Source organism: Python bivittatus, unplaced genomic scaffold (assembly GCF_059951505.1).
Source record: "Python bivittatus isolate LINGU-HERP-01145 unplaced genomic scaffold, Pbiv_v1 ctg000070_np1212, whole genome shotgun sequence".
Taxonomy (NCBI): domain Eukaryota; kingdom Metazoa; phylum Chordata; class Lepidosauria; order Squamata; family Pythonidae; genus Python; species Python bivittatus.
The window spans coordinates 48,704,558-48,729,544 of NW_028277034.1; the positions used below are offsets into that span (position 1 = coordinate 48,704,558).

Consider the following 24,987-nt stretch of genomic DNA (forward strand, 5'->3'; position numbering starts at 1 on the left):
CCCAGAAGTGGTTCCTCCAAACCAAAGGTAGATGGAATTATACAATCAATGTTTACATTTTTCTCCATGTGCAATGTATTTGCACTCATACATTTCCTTTCTTCATAAACTCTGGAGTAAGGAAGGGGAAGAACAGAGCAAGATGGAGTAAATAATACTGATGATTTGGATCTGGGCCTCAGTGAAGGACATGTCTCTGGGGAAAATCAGAATGAAACACCTAAAGGTTTAGATCAGCCACAGAGCAGAGATTCCCTTAATCTAGACAACAGTCTTCACAGGCATACCTCTAAAATTGAAAAGATGTTGAATTTGCAGAATCAATAAATAATCAACAGTAAAGAATAAAAGTGAACTGTTTTCCCCAGATGCACAGTGCATGGGCAATAACCTAAGCCGAAGCTACTTTCAGATCCAAGTCTTCCACTTCAGTCACAGATTTTATTTAAAGACAAGACATGCACCACCACAAAGCAACAATCCTATATTGACATTGACTACATGGGCAATGTGGAACTGCTCTCCATTAGCATCCAGAATGGGAAAGGATTTATAAACTCAATACATAATAATTTTAATATCGTATCTGACTTTTCCAACATGAATTGTACACTGGTATCTTCTGGTTCAGTTACTCATCTGTGTGTAACACCAAGACCTTTCCACCTGGAACACAACAGCAAGGCCGATTCTAACAATGTTCTCAAATACCGGAAGGGCTGCCCATCGTATATATACGGAGAACATCAAATTAGGGATTAGATTAGATGTTGTGCACTTACTCCATTGTAAGACTCCAGGCTGCATACATTGGATTCTCTGGTCACTTCCAGCCAAACTGGGATGTTCTTGACATATTATGGTTTCACTAACTTTGTCCAGCTTTGCAGTTGTTACCACAGGCCTATTTCCAAGAAGGACGTAACTCCAAAATATGTTGGTCAGATGGAAAAAATATCGCCATTAGCCCCATTCAGTATGATGGGATTGTTCCCCTTAACTCATAGTGAAAAGGGGCAAGGTTGTGGGAGGCAGAACACTACTTATAGCAGAGCATAAATGTGCAACATGCTGAAGAGACAAGCACTTCTGTTTTGGACTGCTGAAACATCTGGGAGCCTTGAAAAATCAATCAACAGGAAAAGTTGCTGACATTGAGACATGCTTACTGCTCTTGCAAAGCTGCGCATAAAAGGAACAGGTGGCATGGCTTGTGCCAGTGAAGTCATACACAATTGGGTTTCCATTACCACCTTCAAGTGCAATATCTAAAGTACTAATCTGCAGGATTTAGATTGCATTTTTCCAGCAATTTGATCCCAAGAAAGCACTGCTTTCCCCAGGTAAGCATGACAGCCTTTGAGCAATCATGCAACTCTTTCATAACACAGGATCAATCATGCCTTCCACATGCAGACACACTCAGTTGGCAGGGCTTTTCTATTAGCTTCCATGTTTGACTCAGTTAACAGTGCCTGTGCTGATTTCCTTCTCTTTTCAAGACAAATGATCCAGAGAGCGCAGGCTGCAACATTTTCAAAGAATTGATCTAATAAATTGTCCGATTTCACCTATGATTACTCCGAACAAGAATAAAGAACAGAAAACAAGACTTAAAAAAACTTGCAATAAAGTATAAAGCTAATAAAAGATGACGTACACACACAAGACACATTCCATAAGAAAAGCCTCCAGTGCTGGCCCCTTTGAAGTGAACGGGAGGTGCGATTTGCACCCTACTGGTTGACCTCAAAAAGGCTTCATGCTGGAGAACCTTCTGTTGAATTGTACCTCTTGAATCTTCCATTTGCAATTCCAAAGAAAGTCAACAGCTAGAGGGCTTTATGACTGCTCGGGCTGAAGCGATCACAGACCTAGCAATTTTCCATCAGGTTCAATTTTGCGTCATCAGGGAAGTCAACTGTCCAATATTTCTCTTTCCAAGACTCTTATCACTGGCAAGAATGACAATAAATGCTAAGGAGAATTTTCTCAGCTGCCAATCCATCTTTTTTCCCCCTTTCCTTAGTCCCAGATGCAAATCTTAAGCAGAGGAAGGCAGGAACAGTTCGCTGAAAGAGGTTATGAGTCTATAATACGATTTTTCATCGTCTGTCAGCCCTGCGTTGCCAGGCCGGACCACGACAGCCACATGCATGTCTGCTTCTTCGGCAGCATCTGCTTCTAAAGGACAAAAAGTGAGGCTCATTAAATTGCACAGAACCTATCACTTCCAGGATGTCACCTGTTCTGTCCATACACTTCCCGCTTCCTTAGGACCCACTAAGGGGCTGATCTATACAGCCAGGAAAAAAAAGGGCATGGTAGAAAGATCCCTACATTCAAACCATTTCAGGGAACAATTTGGGGAGGGGAGAGGAATGCCTGATTTTGACAGTCCTGTCAGAAAGCCTCTGCCCACAGAAACAAGCATGTTAGTCTCACGCTGGTAAGTACGGTTTTTTAAAAATGTGATAATTAAAACAGCCAAATCCCCCCTCCCTGCTTTTTTTGCAGTTTCAAACACCGGCAATGTGGAAGGTACAGAACAGATTTTAGTGCACTGTAATTGCCTTAAAATCTTGAGCCTGGGTAGATGTTTCTGAATTCCACCTGCAGGTGCCAAACATTAAACCCAGTTGGTTTTAGATCCAAAGCACGTCCTCTACAACTCTTCCCTAAAGGGGAAACTATATAAGAATGATTTTTGTAAAACTTTGGTCCATGTTATAGTTGACCTTCAGAAGTCCCGCTCTCTTCTTGCCTCTTGCACAACTAGACAGATACCCTCTCACCGCACCAGAAAGCAGCCACCAGCTTTATTACCTTGAGTGACATCTGTCAAGAATAGAATGTTGTTTGTGGCACATCCAATGCTCGCAGCAATCCGCTGGTAACTCTCACTGTCAACCTTAGGGCCTATTTTGGTGTCAAAGTGACCATCAAAGAGCTGGAAGGTGGAAGGAGAACATTACAAAAAGAACATGGAGTTGTTCCTATGTTTTATTCCTGCAACAATCGTCTTGAAGGAAGCTGGGCTGGGAGTGAGTGACTGGCCCAAAATCAGTTGAGGTGTTTTCATGGCTGAGGATAGACTAGAACTTGGATCTCTATAGTCCTAGCCCAACACCTTAAGCACTACACCACAATGGCTGTCTTTGTAATATTACTGTTGTTATAGAGGCAGGAAGTGCTATTATCTTTGGCAGGGAAAAACTGAAAGGGTGTGTATGCAATTGGTTAATCTTTTGACTTTATACCTACCTCTAAAATATCACCTTCTGTAGAGTTCCCAAACAAAAGCTTTTGTGCCTCCACACTCCCAGAAGAATAAATATACACCTTCCTTCCTGCTTCTTTCCACTTTCTCACTGCTGGAACGACATCCTTAAAGAACCTGGAATGGGGCAGGGCAGGGCATGGAAACGGAATTGTTGAAGAGGCAATGAAACTGCTTTCCTCACCTATATGTAATACATCACTTATCATAAAGATGACCTCTAAGCAATGAACAGTAAAATAATTATTTAAAGGCAATTGAAACATCCATGGTAAAATCAAATCATCATCAAATATTCAAGGAAGGGGTGAGGAAAAATACAGTTTTCCAAAGATGTAGGAAACAGTGCAAAGGGACTGCTTCTTGTGTAGATGAGGTGAAGGCGTTTCAGAGGGTAGAGTAATTGTAGAAAATGCTAGTTTCAGTGATAGCCCTCTATTATATGTCTGCAGAACGTGGTGCCATTGAAAGTAGCCCAGAAACCATTAACAATCTAGCAGTCTATAAAGGTTATCTTTTAGCAACTCTGGTCCTGGGCTGTTCAAGTAAAAACGAAGTACATTAAAAATAGCCCAAATCTCATTAGATTGTGGGGCACTTTTGTTAAGAGTCTATGCAAAAATACTGAGATCTCACAAGATGAAAAACTCTTGGGAGATTTCAGCTATCTTTATATTTTCTTAATAACAGGGGAAAGGCTGTTTTGGGGGTGCCATGTTGCCAGTCTTTGCCATTTACATAGGTAACAAAAATTGAAGTTGGTACAGGTATAATCCAGGACAACCTCTGCCTTAGTGCCCCCATCAATGATGGCAAGTTCTGCACCAACTGAAATGTTTGCATCAGCCCCAAAACAGGCCCTGGAGAAGAAGAAACCTGCTCAGAAGCCAGATGTGTTCCTTTTCACCAGATGTCTCTTAAATTTTCTTCCATAATATCCAAAAGACTGTCATCTGCAAGAAGAGACAGGCCTGCTTTCTGTTAAAATCAAGGGTGGGATATGCATTGAAATTAAAAGAAAGGAAATTCAGGCTGAACATGAGGAGGAATATCCTGACGGTAAGACAAGTTAGACCAGTGTTTCTCAACCTTGGCAGCTTGAAGATGTGTGGACTTCAACTCCCAGAATTCCCCAGCCAGCAAGCTGCCAAGGTTGAGAAACACTGGGTTAGACAGTGGGTCAAATAGATAAACAGTAGAACAGTCTGCCTAAAATAAAAGAGATTCCCTGTTGCTGGTGGTTTTCAAACAGGCTGAATGACCATCTGACAGAGATGTTTTAGGCGATTTTACCTCAGAAACTGAAAGTAAGACATGAAAATAAAATAAAATGAGCTATGGGGAGAAAAGAGATTATGTTATATTTAGAGATGGTGATAGGCTATTAAAATTATCTTTACTTGCTGGGATAAAGGGGGAAGTTACTTCTTTTTTCTCTTTTCTTTTTCTTTTCCACACCCCTCCCTTTTTTTTTATTTTTCTGTTTGTATTTTTTGTATTTTGTATTGGCTTTTATTCTTTTCATTTATAATTCTTAATAAAATTATTTGGAAAAAAAATGTCAAGCAAAAATAGGTTCATTAAGATTTTAATAGCCTTAAGGCACTTATCTTTACATGTAGTCTTTGACCTACGACCATTTGGTCAGCGACCATTCCAAGTTATGATAGCGCTGAATGAATGGTGGTTATGACTGATCCTCGGAGTTCCGGCCATCCCAGCACCCCCGCGGTCACGTGATTGCAATCTGGGTGTTGGCAATCTGTTTGCACCTACAACCGGTTGGCAAGCACCCTGTGATCATGTGATCACCATTTGCAACCTTCACTGTCAGCTTCCCCAGAAAGTCAATGGGGAAGCCGGCAGAGAAGGTTGCAAGTCGCTGGGGTAAGCTTTTCCCACCCGCACACCCTTCCCCCAGCTCCTCTGTGCTTGCACCATGCTGGCCACTCGTGCATGCACCCTCCCAACTGACGCCTCTCACATACCCTTGCTAACCTGCATGGCGCCTCTTGTGCATCCCCTAACACTCTCCCTGCACCTTTTGTGCACCCTCCTTGACCCTTTCCCACACCCCTGCACACACTCCGCTCCCTCCCCAACCCGGCAGCAGCCACTTACCAGCCTGTAGGCCTGGGACTTGCAACTTCCTGCCAGTTTCCCCACTGACTTTGGTTGTGGGAAGCCAACAGGAAGTTGCCTCGCCTAACAACTGTGGGATTCGGTTAACGAGGGCAAGAGAGACTGCAGGGATTGCCGCCGCTAAGTGATGCTATCGTGCTTTATGACCACATCACTTAGTGATGGAAATTCTGGTCCCAAATGCCATTGTAAGTTGAGGACCACCTGTATTAAATTACTCCCTGATAAAAAGGGCCAAACATTCCAACACAGCCCCTTTTGACAATGACATTGTATCACTGCAATAGCCATAAAAGAAGTTTGCCTTCCACAACAAGCAACTACTCACTCTCCCTTCAAGCGGCCATTTTCATAGGCTGCTCTCCACATGTGACCCTGGAGTTGTTTTAAAGCTGTAGTCTTCCTATCCGAAGACATCTGCCAGAGGACATTGTCTACCACTGCCTGGATAACCCGTTCAACTTCCTCTTCCCCGTCCCTGGTTTCCAGTGGAATAAGCACCACTCCATCCATATGAGAGTCTTCTTCAGCCTAAGGAAGGCAAAACAGAAAAGAAAGCAAGGTGATAACAATGATGGTAGGAATTCCAAATGATGCTTCAAGCTGGGATGAGATGGACTAGTCTTCCAAGATAGTTCCTACCATGCTAGCTTGCTTCTGCTTAGGTTGGCACACTTCTGAGCACAGCACTATGCTGCAAATACCCACCATTTTTATTTCCTAAGAATGTCAATGGCTACTTTCACCAATCGGGATACACTCCAGATGTGTGGACTTCAATTCCTGGAATTTTCAGCACAAGCTATGCTGGCTGAGGAATTCTGGGAGCTGAAGCTCACACATCTGCATAGGCCTGAGGTTGGGAAGCACTGGCCTACGCGGGTTCCAGAAGCATTCCAGCAAATCACAATAAGACTTAAGACTGGTGTCTTGCTTTACTTCATGCCATCTTGCCATGCAATTATTTTTAAGTGAAAAAAAAAAGAAAATTAGATGGGGCAAGGAGGTTAGCAGATGTCAAGGGATGTGTCAGTCTGTCATCTGTGCCGACTTGAACTCCGTAAAAAAATGGAAATGGCAATGATGATTAAAAATCTGCACTGAAAATGAGCTCTGAAGATACAGTATATAAGTGTGGATACTCTACTATCAATGTCATCATAATCCTTGTTTTTTTAACATTGTTGTTTGTATTTGTCCTCTATGCAATTTCTGTGCAGGTTCCTGTGCAATTTCTGCATAGGTTTAAAACAAAAGGAAAAAAAATACATTTCCTACTAGACTTGCATGACTTCACATACACAACCCATGGTCCAGCCTCACAAACAGCAACTTCCCTGCTCCTCTGGCAAATAAAAGTTGTCTCCAGGGGATCAGGTGGTGAAAGGTTACAATCTTGGGGAAAAAAATCTTTTCTTCCATGCCTCATTAATATAGGTATTTGTGAGCAATTTGGCTAGTCAGAATTCATGAGGGTTGGGAGCTAGCTAGGAAGTTGGAAGGAAAGAGAAGAAGAGGGTGACCAATAGCAAGGTGGATGGGCTCAATTATAGCAGTGATGGGTGCACTGTTTGAAGACCTGAAGGACCAGGTTGAAGACGGATCCTCATGGAGAAGATCTGTCTAGGTTGTTGCTAAGAGTCATACCAACCTGATGACTCAATCAATCAATCAATCAATCAATCAATCAGTAAACTTATATGGATTATTTGTAAGACTAGTATAGGCCCAGGTCTAATAATTCTGCCAACATCCAGGCTGGCATGAAAAGAGCCAGAGTTGTTTTAAATGTTTTAAATTAAATAAATAAATTATGAGGAAGAGATGTCCAATGCTCTACCTGTTTTCTCAGCAGGCCAACATCTTGTTGGCATTCTTCTTCTTCCCAGTGGGTGTCTAGGTAATCTCGAATATTTTCCCTAATGTAGGGAAACAAAATATCCTGGGGACACAAAAAAAGCATATCAGTGGTTTAAGCTACTATGGGCATATATCTGGAAACAACACAGACCTTCAGGGCATCTTCAAAAGTATTGATTATCTGATACTATTAATTTAGTCACTTCACCAAATCTATGCGACCTAGCTCTCAGAAGAGAAATGTAAACATACATAGCTATAAGGTGAGGGGAGAGAACGAAAAAAGGGAAAAAAGTAAGAATACTTAGTAACAACAAAGATGAAAAAAAGGTAATCATTTTCGAGAATAAGCATACATCAATAAATGCAGATTTATTATTTTTTTTGGTAGAGGGGCCAGACTTCCAAAAACAAATGAAGAATGCTTGGGCACCTTAAGCTCTTCTTAAAATATTCTTGTGTACATGGACTGAGTACATGATAATACATGGGTGAGTTTTCAAGGCTCCTGGTTGGTTTTGCTGCAAAAGCCACAGAAATCTTAATAATTCAAACAGGCACAATGGGAAAGCAGTAATTTTGACATATGCCAGTGACGTGGGATAGATTTTTTTTTAATTTTTTCCCATGGCTATATTTTTCTCTGTTCCAGTAGACTGTGTGCCTTTCAATTAGGAGCATAATTAAATGCTGAACAAGCAACTATGACTGTTATTCTTAAGCATCAAAAAGAGTAGTTTGAGGAACATCTATATCAAATAGAATCAAATTAAACTAAGATTGATCACGTCTGACACATCTTCATGTCCAGGTCTGGACTTGCTAAGTGACCATGATGTGACCTTCATGTTAAATTAGTAATGTATGTTAAGGTTAGCTGCTCATGCTTGAAAAACAAGTCATGGGGAAAATTCATTCCATAAAAAAAGAGAGACCTTCTTCAAGTTATTAAGGTCACTTGAAACAAAGCCCAATTTGGTGCAACAAAAAGTGAGAGCCTCCATCTCTGATTGCCAAATTGTGCTGAAGACCTATTTGCACATTGCACTGCAGCAAACTCAGATTTGCCACTGAAAGCACACTTAACAGAATATGAGACAATCCTTGATCTTAAAATCAAGGGGGGGGGGTATATGATTTGTGTTTTTAAGACAAAGTTTATCCTTTGGGGACAGGAACATGATTTACCCTCTACAGTTCGCTGCTTTTGAGCAAATGCTACACCAATATGCATTTTCATCCAGAAACACTAGATGCTTCTTGTGTTGCAGTGAAAAGGACCCCAAATGATCAAAGGACTGGAATAGTCCTGGAAGGAAAGATGATAAAAGCACAGATCTCTTTAATTGAGGGGAAAAAAGTGAGTTAGGAACAACTACGTTCAGGGTTTCCTGGGCTTCCAGCTTCTGCTGTGGCAGCTCTGGCCAGGAAGGCCTTTGCACAGCTTCATCTGGTGCGTCAGTTGCACCCTTTCCTTGATTGGGAGTCCTTTCAGACAGTCCCTTGGGCCCAGGCAACCTCATGGCTTGACTACCGCAACCCACTTTACACGAGGCTGCCCATGAAGACCACCCGGAAGCTTCAACAGGTCCAGAATGCAGCAGCGTGGGCAGTAATGGGCATGCCTCAATATGCCCATGTAATATGCCCTCTGCTTTGTGAGCTGCACTGGTTGCCAGCTTGCTTCCAGGTGTAATTCAAGGTGCTGGCTGTTACCTATGAAGCCCTACATGGCCTAGGTCCTGGTTACTTGAAGGGCCGCCTGTCTCCCATAGTATCTACCTGGCCAATTTGACCTGGCAGCATGCTTGGGGGTCCTCCAATTAAACAATGCCATCTATTGGGACCCTGGAAGCGTGCCTTCTCCATGGCAGTACATGCCCTCTGGAATGAGGTTCCTCCCCCCTGAGATTGCATAATCTGTATCAGTCATCTCATTGTGGCTTGCACCAGATGCCTGTAGTGTAAGCCCCCTTTCTATATTCCTGGTATGACCGCTTTGGTTTTGGAGGTGTGCTGAACTTGGATCTCCCCAACAGCTACAGCTCATAGGCTTTTTCCTATTATTCCACAGCATAGTTCAAAAGCCATCCTGTTGCACTTGAAAGTATATTTAAAGAGCAGCCTGTCCATTTAGGTTGTCGTCCATAATTATTCCTTAGTAGTGTTATTCATTGTAAATGGATGGGGTTCCTTCAAGGTGGATTGCAGTTTAAGATACTTTGTGGATCCTAGAAAGAAAATAACAGCAGAGCCCTCAGAATGTTATTGGAAGCAAGTCCCACTTTAATCAGAGATTACATCTAGCTAGCATTATTACATCTTTACGTCTTTCCATTGGGAATATGCCCACAGAGGACATTGCAATTTACTTCCAAATAAATATGCACTGGGCTGTATTGTTACATGAAAAGTCTATGTAGTTAACATGTTAGGCTGGTACTGGAGAGATCCAGGTTCAAATCCACCCTCAGGCACAGAAGTCACTCTCTCTCAGCCCAACCTATGTCACAGGTTTGGTGTTGCGGAGAAAAAAAATGAAAGACAGATATAAAACAAGATTTAATCGTTTTTCCACTGCAATGCAACAGTACTGGCTTAACATCTAAGACTGAATTGCACTAAGCCATCATTTAACAATGGTTTATTGAATGACTCAGAATTGGCTGGCTTCACACAACACACTGCACCAAATCCAATATCTGTCTGTCTGTCTGTCTGTCTATTGAACGTTATGGCCCCAGCCGGTATATTTCATAATTTGGGATAGATTACCAGCAGACATTCAACTGCATAGCAAATAGGAGGTTTAAAAAGTAATCTTTCTGTAACAACACAAATGAAAGAAAAGTTTTAAAAACCACATGGCTCACACTGGCAAAGCTACTTAATAATTCCTTCTTCCCTTAAGTTAAAGCCACAAAGCAGTTAAGTTTTTGCTTAGAAATGGTGGAAGATCAATTTCCTTCCAATGTCAGAATGGCTTTGCAGCAAACACACACTTGCCCCCAACCCAGCCTTTTTACAAAGAACAGAGACAAGCAATTAATAGTGTCTCCAATTAAAAAGTATATCTTAAACTGTCACTCTCATCCAAACCACAGGAAAAATACACACACATGCATGCGCGCACACACGGTTTATACCCTGCCTTTATTTTGTACCACTCAAGGCAGGGTTCCTAATGCTCCCTCTTTCCCCACAACAACGACCCTGCAAGGTGGGTTGGGCTGAGAGAGCGATGGACCCGAAGCAGCCCGGCCAGCCTCAGTGCCTAAGAGAGGGCTGGAACCCGCAGTCTCCCGGTTCTAGTCCAGCACCTCCATCGCTACAACCAACTGGCGCTAAGGATGGCTGCGCCGTCGACACGGTTGGGGGAAAGTCCTCACGTTCCCCGGAAAAAGGACGCCAGGCTGAAGGCGGTCCGCGCCCCAAAGAACATACGGACACGCGTTCAGTTTAGGCAGGGCAAAAGGCGGCTCCTCGCGAAGGGAGCGCACCGATTCTTCAGACGCGCCCCGCAAAGCCGACCCGCCCGAGGGTCGCGACGCACACGGCTCGCCCCCGGCCGCGGCTCACCTTGACAAACGTGATCGGCGTGGTCGTGCCTTCTATGTCGAGCAGGAACACGCTGACTTCCGCGGGGACCGTGAACCCCACCATGTCCCCCGCTGCAGGCGGCGGCGGCGGCGGCGCGCGCTCCCGGGGGCATACGCGAGGACGATCCCGGATCGGGGCAGGGGCGCCTCGCGACCTCCCGGGCAGCCTCGGACGCGAGTCCAGGCGGCGGCGCTCCCACGACGCGCGCGGAACAAGAGGGGCGCCCTCCGCGGGCGCGAGCAGAGGGCGGAGACCCACGTGGCTGGACGCGGCGCCGCCGCAGCGCCCGGACCGCGGAGCTCTGATTGGTGGCAGGAAGGGGGGGGGTCTGCAATCGGCTATGCGGGCGGAGGGAGGGCGAAGGAAAAGCCTCGGAGGCCGGACGTGGGTGGCCGGCGGCCGCGAGCGCTCGCCCAGTTCTTCCTTGGCCGTGCCCGCGTGCTCAGACCGAAGCCCCGGTCGGGGCTGCAGGAAAGCGCGCGTCAGCTTGCACGCCTATAATCGCATGGGGCTCCGGGTGCACGCCTCGCGGGGGTGCGAGGGGCCTTTTCGCGCCCAAGGAGGATTTCTTCCTTTCGTGCCCGGGGCTTGGTGCCACGGAGGGCTGCAAAGTTCCCGGGTTTTGGGCGGAGGGAGGGCAGCGTGCCCCGCCAGGAGAAGATGATCCCGAGGTGTTTGCAGTTGTTAAGGGGGGGGGGGCGGTGAGCGTGCGCATTTGGGCCCTCGGTCGTATCCGAGCGAGCCTTTGGTCCCGGCGCTGACTCCCCCGGGAGAAAAGGGGCTCGAGGCGCGACGGGGAAGGCCCGCTCCCCGAACGTGGCGTCAGGGCCCGCGCGCGGCCGTCCCCGCCCCGAACGACCATGTTGTGTAAGAGAGGCGAGCGGCCATTTTCCCGCTCCGTGTGCGTAAAATGGATCGCGCGAGGGCCGAGGGCGTCTGCCGCGGCGGGGCCGGCGCCTTGCTGCCCGCTGGGAGACGTTGCGCGCGGCCCCCGTGGCCCGGCCCTGCGCCGCGACTGCCCCGTGGCCGCGCTGGGTGCGGGACGCGGGGAGCTGGCCCAACGCATCCGGAGGGCGCTCGCCTGGGCGAGGAGGTCCCGCGGGCATTAAGAGACCGAACAGCCGACATCAGCCTTTCGGGCGGTGAGACCCGGAGGCCGCCCTGCGCATGGTTGAAATCCGGCCTTTTGGGGAACGGTTGATGCTGCAGCTCTTCCGAATCTGATACATGTGGAGCGGGCGCTTGTCGATGCAGCAGGGAGGCCGTTTTAGGCTCTAAAATCCCGTGTTGCCGCCCCCTCTTTTAAAACGGTACAGTGCGCTGGTGCCTGCCGCTTACTACAGTGTGGGGTAATCTAATGGGGCTGGGCCCCACCTAAACTCATGAGGATGCATGGGGCCTTCAGGATGCTCGCCCCGCATCTTGCCCGCAAAGCAGCTATCATAATTACCAGTGGACCATCTCTGGAATCCCCGGGCGTGGTGCCCATGGACAGCAAGGTAGCAAACACTCCCTTGGGCACCTGCCAGATCCCTGCAGAATTTAGATTCTTTCCATTAAAAAAAGGAAAATGGGAAACGGGTGTGCTTCAAAACCAAATGCCAGCCTCTCACATCCTTTGGGTTTCCGGTGATGACCCTGTACTGGCTCCTTGGGAGTTCTTAGGAAATCAAAAAGCAGTGGGCTCTGCTTGGAAGGGTGCCCAACTGCTCAGAATAAAAGAAAAAAATGAACCGAGGAAGGACCAACTCACCGGTTTGCCTTTTGGAAACTGGGGGCTGTGTTTCTAAGAGGTGGTGCCTGCCACTGTGTTGGTAAAAAACAGCCTGGCATTATGGCAGTGAATTGAAGGCCCCCAGCATGTTCTTAAAATTCCAAGTGTGCCTCCTCATACGGTAGGTTGAAGATCCTTGCTTTCCTAAGTATAATCTAACGTTTTGTGTCTCCGACAGACAAAAAAGCATAAGGGCAAAGCGGTATCTTTTTTTTTTTTTAGGAGCATGGACCAGACATTCAAAGATATACTGCTTTTGATAAGGAGGCTTCACTCAGCAATTTCTAATATTGAGCCTCTGTCTGATGAATTGCTATAGCCATAAACCTTCCCTTAATCTTGCTGCATTTACTTCAGCTGTAACATTTGTAAGTTTAATAAATATATTTGCAGCTGCTAGTGTTTGTAATCTTTTCAAAATGCGCATCAACAGTTTGGCCAAAAAGCAAGGGGTATTGGTGATTTTATTTTTTGGTGGTTCCACAGATACAGTGGGGTTTTCTATACATTTTCTATCATTCTCAGGAGCAGTCATCCTCAGCCAGGGACCCTCCAGGCATGGGTGAGCAGAGCCATGCAGGCTGGATCTAGGATTTTATGGGAATGATGGAAATTGAAATCCAACATATTTGGAAAGCACCCAAGTACAGAAATGGCTCTAGAGAATGCATCTTTTAACACCATCTTGCCTTTTTTTTTTTTTCAAATCTTCAGTTTTGCTTAAGAAATTTGGGATCCATTAAAAAAAACTAATACGTGAATCACATTCCCTTACTAGAATACATATGTCTATTTTTCTAATATTTGATTCCCTCCCTATTCTCTCAGTGTTTTAAACAATGCTTTTTATTTTTATGTTTTATTGTAATTTGTTTCATAGTTGTAAGCCGCTCGGAGTTGTTGAGAGCTGAGTGCCTTACAAGTTTAATAAATTAATATTTTGGAGAAAACAACGCTACCTGCTTCCTTCAAAAGTACAGGTTACATAAGTTCCAACAACAAATTTTGTCTACTGATAATCTATAGCCAATTATTCATTTACACTCCTCTAAGTAGAGTGTGACATTTTCTTCTAAATACTCTCCAGAGGCCTGGGTTTTCCATCACTTCTGTAGGGGGAAGGAGGTAGTGTGTCAATTTGTCTTTCTCCAAGGAGAAGAGTTACATGTGAGACAGCCAACTCCCGCTATAGAATATAATGCAGACCAATAACTCCAAGGTCCTTGGTTATATGTCAGCCAACTGCAGAACAGAACTAATTTAAAAGCTACTATGAACACTTGTGTAATAAGAGCAGGTTAACAGTTTAAATAAATCCATAAACATTAAATCATTTGGAAAATTTGGTGGAATAAAATTATCTTTCATCACATCTAGAGAGTTCAAAGCAGATATATAGATTTTAAAAGAAGGAAAAGACATTTTATCACTTGGAACGAATGCCAGTCAGTATAGATGCAAAATAAACCTTTACATTTTTATGAAATTAGGATATACATCCTTGTACCATAACATTTGGTCTGTGATGATCTTTGTTAGACTTTCAAAATAAGGACTCCTCTTATATGGTGTACAACTGCAGTTCTTTCACGCAACCAATGGTCACAGTAGGAAAGATTTAAAAACAAAGCTCTGGAAGAGAAAGAAAATTTGTCCTTGGGCAAATAGAGTGTCTGTCAAATGATTCCTCCTGGGCAAATAGTGTCTGTCAAATGATTCCTCCTCTAGCCAATAACATAGAGAATTAGAATTATCTTAACAATGGTTAGGCAGTTTGTACAGGAAACCCAAACAAACAAAAGCCCATAAAAGATCAAGGCAAGAGCTCCTTCAACAGACTTAGTGGTACTGAAGGGGAAAAAAAGGAGGAATAAAGCAGAAACAACCAAAAATGAAGGGATGGACCAGATCTGCATCTTAGGGGTCGATGCCCCTTCCTCCAGAGCCTAACTTAAGAGTTTCTAGAGAAAATCCGATTTTCAAGCCAATGGCTACCCCGCTCCTTTCAATGCGGCCCAACGCAAGGGCCCCGTTAGACGGGCGTGTGTTCACAAGTTAAGCCCGATGCACGTGGCGCGGCCCCTGACCCGCTCCCCTGCCTCCACACGTGCAGCCTGCGTGCTTTGGGGGCTCCTGGTGAAAGCCACGCTCAGCCCAGGGCTGTTGTTCGCCCCTGCTTTGTCACATTCGGTGGGCTGGGGTGGCAGGAGAGGCTGGCACAATTTCAGGGAGCTGTGCTTGGAAGCGGACAGGGACCCAGAAAGCTTCAGTCCTAGGTAAAGAGACGCGTCCCGGAGGCGCTCGGGCTCCCCAAGACACAAAGGCGCTTCCGCGCCGCTGCCCTTCCGCCACGGGTAGCCCCGCGGAGTCCCGAAATTCCTCCACCCGCCGCCGCTCCTTCAGAAGCCGCACTGCGCCTGCGCCGCTGGAGCGCGCTGATTGGCTGAGCTGGTTCCTATATAAACGCAGCGCAGGCTCTGCCCGGATCTCTTGTTACGGCCGCCATTTTAATACTCGGTTCGGACCGCGCACTCAATCCTTTTCTTGCGTCCGTGCGCGCGCTTTTTTTCCCCCTCGGCCCGTTCCCGCTATGGAGGAGAACACCGACTACGGCAGTAGCAATAACAATAACAACAACACAGGCTCCGGCGGCGGCGGCCAGGAAGATTTCGCCGAGGGCTCTAAGATCAACGCCAGCAAGAACCAGCAGGATGACGGGTACGCAGGGAGGACAGGCAGGGGGACGGAACAGCTTTGCCGAAAGAGTGTGGGGGAGGAGAGGAGAGAGAGCCGATGAGTCGGGCGCCATTTTGGCCTGTAAGAAAAGTAACCGGGGAGCCCTCAGTGGGGCCTTTCGCCCGGCAGCTGCCACGTGATCGCGCTCTTTCCTTGTGAGCGTTGCACCTCCCGCCGCTATAATTCCCTTTGTGTCTCTCCACCCCCCGCTTCTCGCGGCAGGGGGGCGGGTCTCCACGTCCGAATGGGTGGAGCAGTAAAGGGGTTGATCGTTGCCTCGTGACGCAACCGGCAGCCTATAGGAGCTTAGTGGGCGGGCCTGGAGGTGGAGGTGGGCCCTAAGCGGCCGAGAATGCGCGTTGCCGGCCCTCGCGGGGTGGGCGGGGCCAGCTCAGCCGGGCAACGCCTGAGGCGGAAGGAAGGAGGGCGGAGTTGGCAGGAAGGTGCTTGTGGAGCGAGGCGGGCCGCGCACGATCCTTCTCGGTCCAGGCTGGGGCTGCCCTTCCATTCGTTTCCTCTCCGCCTTGCTTTCCCTGCAGGCTCTTTCTCGCCTGCGTTTCACCACAACAAAAGCCTTGCGGGGTAAAGTGGCTAAGAGCGTGGCTGGCTGAAAGGCACCCGATGTGCTTTCATTTCTAAGAGCGAGCTTAGGTCTGCTTCTCCCCAAGTCCTAGCATACCACCTTCACCAGGATGATGTTGCAGGGGTTCACTATTTCAGATCAGAGTTAACTTTTACTGCCGCTTTCCTTTCTGTCGGCTAGGCGTAGGGGAGCTGCGTGGCCTCTAGGTATGTTAGATGATATTTTTATCATTATCAGCTGAGATTCAGTCCAGTGTACCTGGATTACAGCAGAGTGAGAAAGATTGTCTAAGGGTGATTGGAGGCAAGAGTGTCTTTGAGAGTAGTTATTTAGAAGACTGCAAAAGACAGAAAGTTAGCCACGTGCAGGGCAGAGTAGCCTAGGGAGAGAGCTGTTTTGGCACAGGCTGCGTGTAACATTTGGAAGCCACCATGGATCTAGCAAAGATGCGAAGTAGGTATATTATCAAACATGTAAATTGCTTGAATTCTTATTTTGGGTGCAGAGGAGGGATCTTTAACCTTTCTTAGAGGATACAGTACAGTTTTTGAGTGCTTCTACTTTAAAATGCCACAAAGCGGTGGCATTCTTCACAGCTGTGACTAGGATGGGCTCTGGGATGGCAAAAAAAAAAAAAAAGATTTGGGGATTGCTTGTTTTTCTGGGTTTCAGGATGCCCACCTTTACTCTTGTGTTCTGATGTTTGAGAATTGGATAGTGAAGTCTGTTCTTAATGATCTTGGATTAGTTATGTGTACCTTCAGCCAATTCATGATTGGTTGGTGTGAAGGTAGAATGCAGTGGTACTATGTGTGCTGCTCTGACATTGAGAAAATAATGAAGTAAAAATACAGTGAAGCTTAGAATTGGTATATGCTGGAATTCTGTATAGGAAAGTTTGAGGATAAAGAGCACTGATCTCTTGTATCTGGAGTTCCAGTTTTTATGACTAAACTTGATGCCACTATTGAGGCCTGTTAGCAAAATCAACAGCTTACTGGTTATACCTTATCTTTTATCTCCTACTGCAAAATTTGTGGCTCTGATAGCTTTTTGTAGATTTCTGTTTTCACTTTTCCTGTTTCAGTTAATTGTTTTAATTACATTTAAGATAAACATTTGCCTGAGATCTTTGTGAAAAGAAACTGCCACTTTTGTAGAGAGCTACAGTAGTTGGAATTTTCACTTCAAATCTATAAGCTTGTTTGTGTTTATGGTTAAGGAGAATTTACACAGTGCAGTGTAACAGTTAAGGTGTTAGACTGGCACTAAGAAGACCTAAGGTCTACTTCACTCTCAACCATAGAAGCTCACTGAGTGGCTTTGACTCTCCCATTTAACTCATAGGGTTGCTGTTGTGGGGGAAAATGGGAGGAGGGGAGTGTCTTGAGTTCATGAACAAAAAGTGGAGCATACTATGAGAATGAAGAATGAAAGTGATAATTTGCAAAATAACTTTGTATTTGGGGTTTGTAATAGTTCATGTGTACAATACTATATTCTGATTTTATAGGAGGATGTGATGTGATATAACTTAGAATAAATTGTGTGCAAGTTTTTAATGCTTTTTAAAATCTATTTCCTTGGAATCTGTTGCATTTCAGAGTTTTTTCAACAATATTGAAGTAATCCATTTTTTTCTTACTTTTCTTGATCTCTAGTTACATCAGTAGCCCTTGTGGTGGCAGTAAATCAAATAGAGAATTTTTGTTACCTTATTGAACTGCTTTAATTCAGGAATAGCACCCACTTTACATTTATTTAGGAAAAAATCCCACTGAAATCCATTGACCTTCTCAAACATGCTCAATATTTTGTGTATGGAGTTGGATTGTTTGCCATAATTTCAGAATATATACAGAATTGCTCTTAGATGTAAAAAACTGTTTTTAAAAACTTCCAAGTGTTAATTAGCAGAAGGGGATAATTTCTGAGATTGGTTCTGTTCCCTGCAATCATATATTTAGTAGAGACACGCAGAATTTTCAAACATCTAATTGCAGTTTTCAAACAGATGTTTAGAGTTCAAAAAGTGTTATTTTGACTTTTATCAGAAGTGTGCCACTGCTGTTTGACTGCGTAAGTTTCTGAGTTCAGGACCACAGTTGTTTTTTTTTAAGTGGTTTATGGTTGAATGGGGCTGCTTTGAGTTTGGAAGATTTCCAGAATGGTTGAAGCAATTTTTTTTTTTTTTTGGGCTTAAGACAGTGTTTCATGTTCAAAATGTGTTGCATACATAACACTCACATGTTAATAAACTGGCTTGGATTGTTTGAGAGTTGACCCCTCCCTCCTTCACCTGCTTTAGGTGATATTGGGGATCATCTTCATGTTTTGTAAATGTTGGAAAAGATTAAATGGCTTCCGCATGAAAATCACATGTTTTGTGATGGAAAGCAGGTGAAAGATGACATTCTGAAGGATCTGTTTTCTCCCTGTAATGTTTTAATTAAAAATTGTGGTTCTTGATTTTTTTATGAGTACAATCTGTGTCTCAACCACAGATGTGATAACAATTTTGTTTTTGTGTATGGAATGAAATTAAGTTGTAGTACATGAATAGAGGCAAATTAGCTAATTTTTTTGTGTTAGATTAATGTAACTGTTTCCATGAATTTCAGTTATTGAAACTTTTTTTCTCTATTCTAGTAAAATGTTCATTGGTGGTCTGAGCTGGGATACAAGCAAAAAAGATTTGACGGAGTATTTGTCTCGCTTTGGAGAAGTAGTGGATTGCACAATAAAAACGGATCCTGTCACAGGGAGATCAAGAGGGTTTGGGTTTGTGCTTTTCAAAGATGCTGCCAGTGTTGAGAAGGTATGTAGTCCTTTCTGTGGAGCCATGGAATCGTCTCTAAGTAGTTCCAAACATCTGTGTTGATTTTTTCCTCTTGAAGCTAAATTTTAAATAAATATCTTTTTAGGTCTTGGAATTGAAAGAACACAAGTTGGATGGCAAGTTAATAGATCCCAAAAGGGCAAAAGCTCTGAAAGGGAAAGAGCCCCCCAAAAAGGTGTTTGTTGGTGGACTGAGTCCAGATACATCTGAAGAACAAATCAAGGAGTATTTTGGTGGTTTTGGAGAGGTATAGTTCATTTAATGTGTTATTTAATATTGGGGGAGGTGTTATCCACTATAACATCTAGTAGAAATGTAATTTATTGCAATCAGTTTGAGTGAGTTTAGCCATTTTCTTTGGCTAATTTGATCTGTATAGTTCAAAATCAATGAACAGCACAGCAAATAGTAGCATGCAAAAATTGGGAATAAAGTTGCATTGAGGAAGGATGGGAGGGAATATGCTTTTTTTTTTACCACATTAGTTGTGTTTGTAGTAAGTTAGTGATTGTATTGTGAAGGTAAAGATAATAGGTAATTTTGGTCTGAACTGGAAAATCAAGGGAGAAATAAGATGGCAGGGAATGCAAGCATGGTGAAATTGATATCAGACCTTGTTAAACGTTTAGGTTGTATGGGAAAAGTGAAAGGGCTAAACTTTGTGGAATGGTTTAAAAGATGTGAACTACAACTACTTCATAAAGTTTATGATGCCTTCCAAGCATAAAAAAAGAAAAGCAGTAGGTAGATCATTTAAAAAGGGAAGGTACTGGGGGGGGGAAAGGATAGAAAGCTACAGGGTGGGTAAGGAACTCGTGTTGAATGAATACATTGATTATTTTTAATGTGGCTTTCAGATTGAGAATATAGAGCTTCCCATGGACACAAAAACTAATGAAAGGAGAGGTTTCTGTTTCATCACATACTCGGATGAAGAACCAGTAAAGAAATTGTTGGAAAGCAGATACCATCAGATTGGTTCTGGCAAGGTATTCGTGGTTGTTACTTATTTGCAGAAGCTGTGATAATTAGCTTCGTATTCTTCATATATTTTGTATTAAAGTTACTCTTGTTTGTTCTAGTGTGAGATCAAAGTAGCACAACCCAAAGATGTATATAGGCAGCAGCAACAGCAACAAAAGGGAGGCAGAGGTGCTTCATCTGGTGGGCGTGGAGGTTCCAGAGGACGTGGCAGGGGTAAGTATGGAAAATTATAACTTGAATTTTAACTGCTGAAGAATATAAATTAAAAAAAAATAAGTTTGGGAAACTCAGCATGAAGGAAAAGTATATTCTTGCTTGTGTTGTGAATCTTCATGCAAAAGGGCAGGTGTAGCGTTATATAAGCTTTGGATTGGAATACCAGAGTAAAAACATTCAACAGGAATAAAGCAAGTACCTTGCAGATTTTGTCCATATAGCAGCTTCTCAGTTTTTATTAATTTAAAAGCATGATAGACTTAATGCTGCAATCGCTTCATTTTAGGTCAAGGCCAAAATTGGAACCAAGGGTATAACAATTACTACGATCAAGGATATGGAAGTTACAACAGTCCTTACAGTGATCAAAGCTACAGCAGCTATGGGGGATATGATTATTCTGGGTATAATTACCCAGGTTATGGCTATGGCCAGGGATATGCTGACTACAGTGGTAAGAAGATTTTCATTTGACTTTCCATGTAATTGTATTGTCAATTTAATTTGCTTTTCTGGCCAGTCTTCCTTCCCAGAGAAAGTTGGTATCATTGTACATATTCAGAAGTGGAGGTGTATTTCTTTGGAATGCATTCCCTATGGAGTTGAGGGACCTAATATTTATATTACCTTTCAAAGAAGTGTTTAAAACCTCATTTTTTTGAACAGCCTTTTAACTCTTGATATTTTTAACTGTTAATTGAACTGTCTGTAATGTCCTGATTTTGAGTTTGCCTTACTGTAAATCACTGAGACACTTTGGTGATGTACTAAATAAAATAAAATGTCTTAAATCAATATTCTGAGGTGCTTTTTACAGGAATAGTGAATGTAGAATATTCTGTAACGTTGAAATAGTAAGGTCTAGGTTGACAGAATGCCTTTTTGTTGTATCAGCCTGCAGTTTCTTATGGCCCTAAGGCTGCCAATGTTCTCTCTTGCAACAGGACAGCAAAGCACATACGGAAAGGCATCCCGAGGTGGCGGTAATCACCAAAACAACTACCAGCCATATTAAAGAAATATTTGGGAAGAAACAGGTGTGTATCGGGTGAATGTGTCACCTCCCATACGTCTAATCTAATTTAAAGATCAATAGACAAATAAATAAATCACTTTTCTTGGATAGCTTGGTTTTTTTAAAAAATTAAAACTTGTGTGAATGTCTGTTAAACTTTCTGTTTTAAGTGTCTATAGATCTTTAACTCTGTAAAAGGTGGTTCGTCGTCCTTAGTATGTCAGAGAAACATAAGAGTTTTTCTGCTTACATTTTTGTGTGCCAGGTGGTGTAGACGAATAATTAAACTTAATAGAAGTGTTAACCAACAGGTAAAGTACTGAAATGGGTACAACTTAAGCAAAACAAGATTGTTGTCTTCTAACTCTGACATTATACCTTGTTTGTACCCGCCAGCGGGAACTTCCTTGCAGGCCGTGTGTCACCCTGACCACGTCTATCTCTGGGGGTCGCACGTTGCAGGCAGAGCGCAAGGCATACACCAGAAAACGCTGTCCTGTGGTATGGTCTCTTCCAACTTCATGTACCAGCGTAAAGATTAAAGTGGAAAACTTCAGACTTTGGCTTCTTTTTAAAAATCTTCTTTGAAGATTTAAGTGTCTTAACTTAACTTAAAATGGTTTTTTACAGGAGTTAAAGTGCATAAATGCCTTTACAGCTTAATCATTTTTGGCCTTCTGTTTAGTGTTGTATATCAATTGTGGACCTCATTTTAAGTGTTCGTTCTTTAAGATTTAATGCTTGCTTTTTTCTTTTATAGCTATTAGTGAAATCTACAAACCAAAACGAACTTTTAAATCTGGAAACATTAAAGATCATGTGCAAATAGCAGTTTCTATTTTAACCACCTGGCTAACAATAATTTTCCTTGGTGTATTGCCATTTTCTATTTTCGTTAGCAGTTGAAGCTATGAAAGATTCTTCCACAGCTTGGTTTCTAGTAAACCAAGAACTACTTTGCCGAGTTTCTACAGTTCTTTGACATAGCTCCATCATTGAGCTGAACTGGTACAACCGGGATGTAAAGTGTAATTGGGTTATAAAAAGTATTTCATGTTGACAGATGCATATGATCTTTAACAGTGAAGCAAGGAATAAATAGAGGACTTAAAGCAGTTCATGAAAATGGACCTTTTAAAAATTCTTCTAAACGTTGCACAGGTCTCATAATGATTTTGTCTTGGTTTTGTAGGTAGAGACTACAGCAAAGCCATCTTGCAGAACTTAAAAGGACTGACTGGAGGGTGGTCTTCGTGACATGAGATTGTTTTGTAAAAGACTTTTAGTGTATGACACAGCAGTGTCTGACTGTACATAGTGACTGGCTAGTTTTCTTTATGGTTTTTACTTTTTTGTCCTTTTGTCATCTGTGTTACGATGCCAATGTGGTTCTTGTGTTTATACAATTTTATTTGTATAATTTCTTGTTGAATGACTCAAATAAAAACTTACCTTCTGTGACTGTTGCATATTGAGGGTGCACTCTTGGCACTGCTGTATAGTAGCAAGAGGTAAACAACCTTTGGGACTCCATTGACGTGCTTCCTACGGATGCTGGAGTCGGCAGCATTGGAGTGCCGTGTTACGGATATGTACCTGGACTAGAAAATTGCAGTGAGGAGGCTGCAAATATAGAATGATTTTTCAGAAGAGTAGTGTCCTGTATTGTAATGCCTTATGATTTGTTATAATTTTGTTAACTGCCGGGAATCTTCAGAAGTCACAGTATAGAAATATTGTTAATAACAAATAAATTTCCATGCATTGAAATGACCACTTTGTGATCACATGAAAATAGAAGCAAACACAAGCCTTAATATGTAGTCATCAACTTTGTAAGGTGTTGACTGCTAAATAGTTCAGCTTTTTTACAACTCGTAATTGAAAATATATTCAGAATGTACTGCCGACTAGGCCTTCTTTGTTGTCTCTAATCCTATCCAAAGGTTATGCTGCTGAAATGTGACTGTAAAACCAATTCATGGAAGTAGGATAACGTTCTAGATAAGTAAGATTGGAGCACTTTCGTCACTGAAATCAGCACAATTAGGATTGCTGGTTTTCTACAATATTTTTGCTTTGTTGGTTGAAAAAAGTTTTCTAGAATTGGATTATCTGAAAATAATTGGGCTGGGGAAATCTTTCAATAAAGAGGAAAATACAGCTTAGATTATGCAGAAATACCTAAAGGCATGCTTTTACCAAAAAATCCCCACCTTTTTAATATCAGCTAAATTTGAACAGTTTTTCACTTTCCTCAATAGAACATTTAATAGGATTTTGTCAAACTTGATAAATGGTTAAAATTACTTAAGTCTTTGTTACAAATACAGAAATTTAGTGTAGTTGGGAAAGTTTGCATAAAACAACTACCTCATTCAGGCTTAAAGGCTAATTTTTGTCTGTAACCTTAAGAATGACTTTTATACATTTTTTAAAATGTTACACTGCCCAGAAACTGGCAGCAACTGGTTGAACTGGATCAATCGTTTGGTAGACTACCAGGAAACTCAGAGCTTAAGGCTTGACTGGGAAGTAAAGAAAAAAATATACAGACATTTTCTTACTGTTTCAAGAGAATTCCACAGATGCATCCAAGAAATAAGGATTTCAGGTTGACTCAAAGGGGGGTTCACTTTCAGGAGCTGTTTGCCCTTAAAAAAAGTGATGCATAAAAAAAACCACACCTGAAGCAGGATTATAAAATATATTAGGCAACTTTACTGGGTTCAGTTGTGGCCACTTTGAGGCCCTGGTGAGTTTATTTTACAGTTCAACTATGTTTCAGAAACGATTTGCAACAAATGCAATTATTATAGAAAAGATTATCAATTTGATTCTATTTACTCTTGCTGATAAACATTTCACTTGCATAAGTAGCTGATGAAATATGGACAAATATATTCCTAGAACAAAACAGAAAAGACAAACTTTGCAATACTTGTATTTTAAGAATAGAACACAGTACAACTAAGAATTTTTTTAAATACATGTTTTCAGTATGAATAAAACTAAAAATTGTCCAAAATATGAGATTTGGTTCATACTTCAAAATTAATCCGGTTGGAAATGAAAGGTCAAATTAGAGCCACTGAATACTCAGAACTGCGATGTCAAATGGATTTAAGTGCTAAATCTATTGGTGAATATTGCAAATAATTAGTTTAAAAAAAAGATTTGCCAGGAGCAATAGTTGAAGAGACTTCCAAATAGGTTCTTTTTCCTAATGTTCCTCTGTGTGTGTACTTTAAATTTTGGATTTTTCTGTACTTAAAATAGTTGTTTTGGGACATCAGTTGTAGAAAGACCATTGTCTCATGGAGATAGTGGTTAACTGAGGTAAGCCATTTAAAGGCCTCCAAATATTTTGGACTAACTTCTGCCACAGTCAGCATGAGGGACTATTTTTTTAAAACACCCAAAAGGTAGCATGTTGCCTGATCTTGGTGTCTCCTGTTCCCTGCACAGTTTTGGAATACCATCTGTCTAGCAGTTCACAGTAATAAAGTTGTTATTTTTTAACTGGAGGCTTTGTTTTTGGATCCTCTGCTGTTCAATCCAGTCCCCTAGAAGGTGGATATGCTGACGGTTGGTCTTTATTAGTTAGCAAACACGCAAGGTTAAAGGGTAGTTTGAAAGATTTTTTTTTTTTTTTGCAGCTGAGTGATTTCTTCCTGGAGTCTTTTCTCTAGGAGTCAGAAGTGACTCCTTCAATGTGCGCGCACACAATAGCAATACAGTATTTCTGAGTCTTGGACAAAACATTCCCATTTTTTAATGTCTGGAGTAATGTTTCTCAACATGCTGGCAGGGGAACTTTGGGAGCCGAAGTCCACACATCTACAAGCGGCCAAGGTTGAGAAACCACTAGAGAATGGGGTAAGGAAACTACAATACTATACTGTAAAGGGTTAGAAGGGGCAACTTGGAACAGAAAGACCCAGGGTGGTTCTGCTCG

General features: G+C 42.8%; 2 protein-coding genes across 6 annotated transcripts; one reads left to right on the forward strand and one right to left on the reverse strand.

Annotated features, from left to right (window-relative positions):
- Positions 1-421: 421 nt before the first annotated feature.
- ENOPH1 (enolase-phosphatase 1) lies at positions 422-11,096 on the reverse strand. The gene is made up of 6 exons (XM_007428727.4): positions 10,862-11,096; positions 7,263-7,364; positions 5,751-5,953; positions 3,265-3,397; positions 2,827-2,950; positions 422-2,184 (listed from the first exon to the last, which is right to left on the reverse strand). Exons 1-6 carry the CDS (start codon positions 10,943-10,945, stop codon positions 2,045-2,047), a joined length of 786 nt encoding a protein of 261 aa, XP_007428789.1. The 5' UTR covers positions 10,946-11,096; the 3' UTR covers positions 422-2,044.
- Positions 11,097-15,144: 4,048 nt separating this feature from the next.
- Positions 15,145-22,802, forward strand: HNRNPDL (heterogeneous nuclear ribonucleoprotein D like). Of its 5 annotated transcripts, XR_015794633.1 has the most exons (9): positions 15,145-15,374; positions 18,625-18,793; positions 18,900-19,061; positions 19,672-19,803; positions 19,897-20,011; positions 20,301-20,468; positions 20,959-21,051; positions 21,426-21,530; positions 22,222-22,802. XR_015794633.1 is itself a non-coding variant. In XM_025166949.2 (8 exons), exons 1-7 carry the CDS (start codon positions 15,247-15,249, stop codon positions 21,027-21,029), a joined length of 945 nt encoding a protein of 314 aa, XP_025022717.1. In that variant the 5' UTR covers positions 15,145-15,246; the 3' UTR covers positions 21,030-21,051; positions 21,426-22,802. The 5 variants fall into 5 exon arrangements, 3 of the variants coding, with proteins under 3 accessions (XP_025022717.1, XP_007428787.1, XP_087989260.1); XR_015794632.1 differs by having other exon boundaries at positions 20,959-21,530; XM_025166949.2 differs by having other exon boundaries at positions 21,426-22,802.
- The last annotated feature ends 2,185 nt before the right edge of the window (positions 22,803-24,987 follow it).

Bases quoted from the DNA above. Each gene is read 5' to 3' on its own strand.
- ENOPH1 (XM_007428727.4), bottom strand. From the start codon at position 10,945: ATGGTGGGGTTCACGGTCCCCGCGGAAGTCAGCGTGTTCCTGCTCGAC. The intron at 5,954-7,262 runs GTAGAGCATTGG...TGCCTTCCTTAG, and splicing joins TTGGCCTGCTGAGAAAACAG to GCTGAAGAAGACTCTCATAT. The intron at 2,185-2,826 runs GTAATAAAGCTG...TTTGTCCTTTAG, and splicing joins CTTGACAGATGTCACTCAAG to AAGCAGATGCTGCCGAAGAA.
- HNRNPDL (XM_088133134.1), top strand. From the start codon at position 15,247: ATGGAGGAGAACACCGACTACGGCAGTAGCAATAACAATAACAACAAC. The intron at 18,794-18,899 runs GTATGTAGTCCT...ATATCTTTTTAG, and splicing joins ATGCTGCCAGTGTTGAGAAG to GTCTTGGAATTGAAAGAACA. The intron at 19,062-19,671 runs GTATAGTTCATT...TGTGGCTTTCAG, and splicing joins ATTTTGGTGGTTTTGGAGAG to ATTGAGAATATAGAGCTTCC.